The sequence below is a fragment of the Lactuca virosa genome, chromosome 8 (genome assembly GCF_052849685.1).
Source record: "Lactuca virosa cultivar CGN04683 chromosome 8, Lactuca_virosa_CGN04683_v6, whole genome shotgun sequence".
Classification (NCBI taxonomy): Eukaryota; Viridiplantae; Streptophyta; class Magnoliopsida; order Asterales; family Asteraceae; genus Lactuca; species Lactuca virosa.
In genome coordinates, this window is record NC_136433.1 from 163,762,613 (window position 1) to 163,770,626 (window position 8,014).

The window sequence follows — 8,014 nt, forward strand, 5'->3', positions numbered from 1 at the left end:
TATGAGACAAATTTAATAATATATTAAAAGTGGTCGTAAATGACATATATCATTCAATCAACTCATTCGGTATTTGGAATTGAATTTGTGGCTTTAAAATTACCCAAGAAAAGGAGCAAGTGTTGTGTCAATCAAGCCTTTATCAACACAAAAAAAGAGAGGATGAGTAACACGGTACTTAAAGGGATACAATTAGCAATTGTCTTAATCAAACACCTACCATATTAATTATTGATTAGCAACATTTGTGGATCAAAATGATTGCATTTTTTAATATAAAACAAAAGGCATTATTATTTTGACATTATAATCTAAAAGATTTTTTAATAAATTGAGATCATAAAAGTATGCTGACTAGGTTCAACATAAATATCTAATATAATAGATTATATAGACAAATAATGAAAATTCAATGAAAAAGTTGTTATTTGTTGAAAATCTTGCCATACAGTCGTTATCTTTATCAAAAAGTTAGTTATCTTTTTAACAACCTAAATAACAGAAAATCATCTTCTTTTTTGGAGAGAGAAAGTATGAGGAAAAAGGGGTCATAATCAAACCAAATAGCTACCTAAATGTCACTTTTATACTTTCTAGTCAAAGTCAAACCATACATCCTTAAAAAACAAAAACAAAAAAGAAAAAGAAAAGAAAGAGCAAGCAATTAACAATACAGTCAACATTCTACAACACCATTGGCATTTATTCTGTCTCTTTCTCTCTTTTACCCTTTTATTTCCAACTTTTTTATTATATACACTCAAAACTCCAGAAATAAAAAATGGTCTAATTACGTTTTCGCCCTCCTCCTCTTCTTCTAGAATTATTATTATTAGTCTTGGGGCTTGACTGATTTGGTTGAACAGGCAAAACTGTTCCCCCTTTAATCTCCTCTCTATCACTTGATGTTGCCAGTGTTCTTTGAGCTTCTATATAAATTTTCAAGTCTCTTATCTGTTCCTCAAGATCAACTATTTTCTCTTCCTTCAATTTCAATGATGCAATTTCCCTAAAATCATCACAAATACAGGTATAAGTATAAATACCAGATATAGATACAGATATAGATATAGATACAGGTAAGAACCTGTCTTGGACTTCCTTGCATTTTCTCTTGAGATTTTCTTGCTCTTTTGCAAGATCTTCATTAACATGTGAAACAGATTTTGTCTCTTTAGCAACTTGTTCAAGTTTATGTTGAATTTCCTGTGTCTTTTCAGCTTCAGCTTTTTGTATCGCTTCACCTATCAATATCTCCTTTCGACTTTTTGCCTCAGCAAGCAACGTTTCATAATGCTGGAAAAAAAATATATTATATATTCATTACTTCATAATTTATATTTTATACAAAAAAAAGACTTACTTGTCGTTGGGTCTCCATCTGGGTTGCAAGAAGAAAGTTGTATTCATCTACAATCTGTTTTTTTTTTTTTTTTAAATAAAGAACAAATTAAATGAGAAAAATATCTAGCAACTTTATAAAAAAATATATATATATATATATATATATATATATATATATATATATATATATATATATATATATAAAGTTACCGCATCAACTTTGGTGCTAAAAAGTGCTCCATCAACTTCATCATCTTCTTTATCACCACATTCCCCTTCAAGTGATTCACATTGATGATTTGTTGCAATTGATTTGCTACCAATTTTTGATTGATTTAATCGGTGAACATATTTATCACCAACATAATCCCAAATCTGCTGTGTTTCCAGTTCAAGTGAATAGCTATGTTGAGCATGACGAAAATGCTCAATAGCATGTCCTTTTTCATACCTTCACACATTAATACATATTAGGGCTAAATGCAAGAAATACCAATGTCAACATTGTACTTCCAATTTGGTTCTTATTAGGACATAATATTTTGAAAACTTATGCTTTGTATTTGGATAAAATTGCTATAATTGGGAAGGTTTTACAAAGTGTAATGCTCTAATAACAGGAGATTAGGAGTAATATGTTACCTTCCACATCCTACAAAACTACATATCAGACAAACCCATGGATTGCTAGATGTTCCACAAACTGCACAAGTTGGTTTTCCATCCTGTTGTTGACAAAGTCTACAGACCTAACACCAAACACAATTTTTAACTTTTTATTAATTTCATTAACCAGATGAAGAGGAGAAAAGCCAATAAAAGTACATAGGAGGCATGCTTTTCTATAATCTAATCATTCTTGCAAAGTTTGTTATATATCTTCTTCAGATCAAGACTCTTTAGAGTTACCATTAGAGCTGAAGATACTCAAAATCTATAATCTAATAAGAGTATTTCACATTCCAAAGATTAATTCATGTGGAGGAGATTGTGTGAAAATGAACTAGTTAGATGCCAACATATCAATATTTCTAAGTTCTAACATTTGCACCCGAAGAATTGTGTGAAATATCAATAAATAAAAAGAATCACAAGGGGCATAATTATAATGGAACCAACCTGGCAAGACCAGAAGGGCCACTTTGTAATGCAAGAACATTGAAAGGAATGGTCGCATACTGTAATCTTTATTGCACTTGTGTCATGATCCAATCTCTCTACCATTTGAAGATTAATTGAAATATATCATCAACAATTCCCATGTGCACACACAAAGATACAGGTATAATAAAATCTGTGACGATTTAACAGCAGCTTACCTAAGCAAACAGGACAAGTAGGCAATTCTGTATACCCTGGCTGAGGGATGCTAGCGATCTCTGATGAATCTGTGTATTCCACTAATTGAGCGAAGTAGACATGGCAAACCTCAGTCTGAAAGTTAAACGCAACGAAAATGATCCAAAATCAATCAATTAGAAGTGCATCTATGGATATGTATAGACTATATACATATGGCAAGTCAACGTGATGATTTAACACACAAATCACTCGAACGTACTTCAAATCAAATAATCTCTCAAATGAGAGAAAACAAGATCAAGAATACCTCAGAAGGACCAAACCGCTTTCCGTTGTAACTACAACAGAATCCATCAGCAGCCGCTTGATTCACCAGCTTAATAAGCACGCTATACCGTTCTTCCACCGCATCATTTCTTCAAACATCGCAAAACGCACACGAAATTCAATCCACAACTGAAAACAAAAAACAAATTACAAGAAAAATATCCGGATGTAATCGAGGCAATACCTGATGAAACAGAGATCGGTGAAGTACTCGACGTGAGAGCCACAGAAAGTGATGAACTCTTCAGGCGAAAGGTAGTTAGGTACAGCAACGATAAACGCAAGTGTGGTGCGTGTAGTGACGTTGAACAACGTCATAGTGGGGGAGGAGCTGAAGGTTGGTAGATTGCGGAAGAGATGGACTACACCTTTGAGTTCAGTAGGACTGAATAAGTTTTTCTTAGACTTAGGGTTTGAACCTCCGGCGACGGCGGATTTGGTGCCGGATGTAGCGGCACCACCGCCGAACTGCGTCGCAAACGGCGGTTGGGAGGTATCAACTGTGTGAATTCGGAGAGCGAACATTCTATTCTTCCTCTAACAAAATCGATGGGTCTGTTGGCGGGCAAACCGGGAGAAGAAATGGGCTTAACGGAAAATCATCCACCATTGGCTTTTTATATAAGAGAAAACCAAAAAATAAAATAAAAATATATTTTTTATTTTTTTAACTTTTCTTTTCTTTGCATAAAAACATGTTAATTAAGAAGGTGGTTTTTTTCATTTTGTAAATTTTTTTCTGAGACGGTTATTTATGCATATTTTTTTCATTTCATCACTAATTTGAATAAAATATATATTTGTATTATAACTTTATTTGAATTTTAATAAACTCTCCATAAGTTTAAATATTTTTTATTACAAAAGAGTTATTATTATAGCTAATTAATTATAGAATAGAAGTAAAAGTGTAAAACTGTAACATTACCTTACATATTTTTCTTTTCCATTTTCTGTTTTACATGAGTATATTTTATTCCAATCATTTTGTTATTAAACCATACCCTTTAATTACTATTTGACAAATAGGACATCCGAATTCAATTCATTAAGTAAGCTAACTTAAAAGGGACGACATGTTTCATTTAATGATTTTCAATCATCAAATCGTAATTTTGTTGAATTCCAACTATTCAGATTTTTTTTCTTTATTTTGTTACATAACATTTTAAAAAATAAAGACTAAACTGCATAAATGGTCCCTGTGGTTTACTCAAAATTACAACTTTGGTCCAAAAATGTTTGGACTAGCACCAGAGATCCAAAACTTTCATTTTATTGTGTTTTTGGTCCAATTTATTATGTCTTTTTTCAAAATGACAGATTTGTCCCTATTAATATGATTTTTTTTCCTTATTTGCTTTTCTGATTTTCAGATTAAAAATAAAATAAAAATAAATCTACAGCTAATAACCCACCAAACCCCATCCCACCTCTCTCACTCTCCCTCCCCCCCTCTCTCTCTCCCTCACTTCTCTGGAAACCATCTCCATGTCAGTGCCCCTTCTCCGATCTCTGATCTCCGCTCCAGACCTCCGATTGACGGTACTAGCTACCGCTCCTTCTCTGATCCGGTAAGTCCTATTTTCTTTATCGGGTTACACCTCCTGGATCGATACAGGATTTTTGATTTCTGGAATCAATGAATCACATGGTTTTCTTCTTCTGTTTTGAATCTAAAGATCAATTCGTGTTTGATTTTTGGTTTGTTGTTAAACCTATTTTCTTTTTCTAGTTGAGTACACTGATGATTTTTTAATGAAATATATGAAGTACATTTTGGAATCGATGAAGCTGATAATTTTGAAAGCAGTTGGAAGGAGATGAAATTTGAGGCGGAATAGATAGATGTATAGAACCTCCAAGCCAGATTAAATATAATCTCAAATGGATTCATTTTCTCCATTCCGGTGAAGAAAATCGTGACTCCTAAAAATGAAGTCCAAAAAAGAGAGAGAAAAAAGGGGGGGGGGGAGAAAGACCATTTTTAGGTGAGGTGATGAAGAAGAACATTAGGTAAGGGAAGGTGGGTTTTCTTCTTGAGCATTGTTTATTATGTATGTGTATGTACGTGTGAGAGAGAAATAGAGAGAGATAAGGAGGATACTTGTGGGGAAAATGGAACACAAGTTGAACCCATAAGATCCATCTTTGTCATTCAACTTCATCTGTAAAAAGGAATCGAAGCTCATTTGTTACTAGATTCCATTTGATCTCTTTGAAAATGTTGAGGTTTTGAAGGTATGTGTAGGTTTTTGTGAAGTGTTTATGTGCGTGTGTGTTTTAATTTCCAAGAAAAAGTTTGAGTGAAAAGAGGAAGATGATTGGATCAGAGAGAGAGAGAGAGAAAGAGAGAGAGAGAGAGAAATTAGTTTTCAATTTGCTTTTTATTTATTTTAATAAAAAAACTAATAAAATTAATAAAAAAACTAAAAAAGAAAAAAGTAAGGGTAAAAATCATCATTTTAAAAAAGTTCAAAGCAAATTGGACCAAAATCGCAAAAAAAAAAAATGAAAAATTTGGACCTCTGATGCTAGTCCAAACCTTTTTGGACCAAAGTGGCAATTTTCAGCTAACCATAGGAACTATTTGTGCATTTTTGTCAAAAATAAATAAATCATATAGTCTGCTACAACAATATGTTTTGTCCTTGAGATTCACAGGAGCATAGTGGTTGAGGAGTAGAATTCCACCTAAGAGGTCTATGGTTCAAATACTGTCACACACAATATAACTAGTGTTCTGCAATTGACCTCCCACATTGTCACAACTAGCCTTTTTGGCTAGGAAATTCCGTCCGCAAGTAAGCAAGTACTATTGTGAGACTTGTGCTAACACTTCTAAGTGTACAATATGAGTTCCTAATGAGCCATGAAGTGTTAGAATGAAAACTCTCCAAGTATGTGAAATCTCTCCCGATTCTCTCCAAGTATGTGAAATCTCTCCCAAATCTCTCAAAGAATAGTGAATCTCTCCCAAATCTCTCCAAGAATACGAAATCTCTCCAAGAATAGTGAATCTCTCCCAAATCTCTCCAAGAATAGTGAATCTCTCCCAAATCTCTCCAAGAATGCGAAATCTCTCCAAGAATAGTGAATCTCTCCCAAATCTCTCTAAGTATGCGAAATCTCTCCAAGAATAGTGAATCTCTCCCAAATTTCTCCAAGCATGTGAAATCTCTCCCAAATCTCTCCAAGTATGTGAAATCTCTCCCAAATCTCTCCACGTATCTCAAATCTCTCTCAAATCTCCCTAAGTGCCTTCCTTAGTCGAGAACAGCTCAAAACCGGAAGAGGAAACCCCAAAAAGGACCCTTTTGGTCCGGAACCTCTTGGTCCGGAACCCTCTTGGTCCGGACTCCTCTTGGTCTTGAACCTCTTGGTCCGGAACCCTCTTGGCTGGAACCCTCTTGGTCCGGAACCCTCCTGGTCCGGAACCTCTTAGTCCGGAATGTCTTCTAAGGGCCAAGAGGAAGCATCTTCGGAACCTCTGAAGTGACTCCGGAAGTCTAAGGCTTGCTCCGGAAGGGCCTTGCACCGGACAACTTCGCATCTCGGAATGCCACGGTCCGGACTTACCCGCTTCGCCCCTGATCGCCTCCGACTTCGAAACTCCGCCCGATGACTCCGGGAAATATTGTTTGCTTCGGAACTTGTCAAGCGCCTTCGGAACCTACCCAACAGCTTCGTAATTGACCCAATTGACTCCGAATTTTCCTAAGAGGCTCCGGAACTTTGAGAAATGCTCCGGAAATTTCAGAAGGACTTCGGAAATTGCCCTAGAGCTTCGGAATTCACTATTTAGCCCCGGAATTTGGACTATTCAGGACATTTTCTTCATTTTGGGGTATTTTGAGGTTGGGAATCCCACCAAACTCGTGTTTTTCTTAGCTAAGACCCCTAAAACCTTTATTTTATGCCAAATTTAATTATTTAAATTATATTTACATAAAATAAAAAGTTAGGATTTAGGAAAACCTTATCCTAAATCAAGAAGAGGACAAGGAAGTTGACTTTGTGATTTGATGAAATTCCTCTTTTCCCATGCAAATCACGGTATTCCATGCTTTACCCACCAAATATCCATGCATGGACCACCAGATCCCCATGCATCAAAGATTCCTTTCGTTTTCTTATACTCCAAAACTACGACAGTAAGGGAGTTTAGACTCCACTTTCTCTCTCTCTCACTTTTCCCATTTTTCTCTCAAAAACTCATCTTCAAGCAAGAACAGGGGATCTTGCTGAAAGGAAATTTCTCAACTTCTTCTTGAGAAATTTTAAGGTAAATTCCTCCACTCATCTAATATTTTATAATATTTCAAGATGAATCCATATTATTTTGCTCATAATAATATGTGATGATCCTCCTTAGGAAAACATCCCTCCCAGGGAAGTTCTTCATCTCAGCCAAAGTTTAAGCTTGAGATCTTCACTCCATAACTCCAAACAACTCCTCAACCAACTCAAGGTGAGCTTCATACCCCACCTTTTCAATGTTTTAATGTTTTTGGGGGAGAGTACAAGTCAAATCTTGCCTAAACTCTTAAATGATTGCATATATACGTATGTTTGTATGTATGAAATATTATTAAATTAATATTTCAGTCATATACTCATGAACGTAAGATTTCTCAATTTCATAAAGAACAGAGGATACTTTGTGCAAAAGAGCCTCCCAACTATTGAGTGTGTCCAACTTAACCCCTTTATCTATGCTTTCATGTCTAAAGATAAAAGTTATAAAAAGGGACCTTCCTAAGTGGACACCATTTCTAGTGATTTTTCGAAAATAGAAACTTTGTGACTATTTTGCAAACTATCAGGGGGTATTTTATAAATATTCAACATAAAAGTTTGCGTCAAGAAATTACACAAATAGAGCCTTTATGACAGAAATATTTGCATGTCATAAAATCCCCAACAACATAAGTAATGTTCTATATGTCACAAAACAGAAAATGCGTGTCATAACCGGCAGTTATAAATTTATACAAATTATAACTTGACACTTTTTCTCTTGACTAAAATGACTTATTTT

The 8,014-nt window shown here is 34.8% G+C and overlaps 1 protein-coding gene across 1 annotated transcript; it reads right to left on the bottom strand.

Annotated features, from left to right (window-relative positions):
* Nucleotides 1-568: 568 nt before the first annotated feature.
* On the bottom strand, nucleotides 569-3,552 carry BRIZ1 (zinc finger (ubiquitin-hydrolase) domain-containing protein). The gene is made up of 9 exons (XM_079069621.1): nucleotides 3,158-3,552; nucleotides 2,954-3,062; nucleotides 2,664-2,778; nucleotides 2,464-2,561; nucleotides 1,987-2,093; nucleotides 1,555-1,795; nucleotides 1,364-1,417; nucleotides 1,088-1,296; nucleotides 569-1,009 (listed from the first exon to the last, which is right to left on the bottom strand). Exons 1-9 carry the CDS (start codon nucleotides 3,496-3,498, stop codon nucleotides 787-789), a joined length of 1,497 nt encoding a protein of 498 aa, XP_078925747.1. The 5' UTR covers nucleotides 3,499-3,552; the 3' UTR covers nucleotides 569-786.
* Nucleotides 3,553-8,014: the final 4,462 nt, after the last annotated feature.

Excerpts from the sequence above, each read along its gene's own strand:
- BRIZ1 (XM_079069621.1), bottom strand. The coding sequence starts at position 3,498 with ATGTTCGCTCTCCGAATTCACACAGTTGATACCTCCCAACCGCCGTTT. Across the intron at positions 3,063-3,157 it reads ACCGATCTCTGTTTCATCAG|AAATGATGCGGTGGAAGAAC; the intron begins GTATTGCCTCGA and ends CGATGTTTGAAG. Across the intron at positions 1,418-1,554 it reads TTAGCACCAAAGTTGATGCG|ATTGTAGATGAATACAACTT; the intron begins GTAACTTTATAT and ends AAAAAAAAACAG.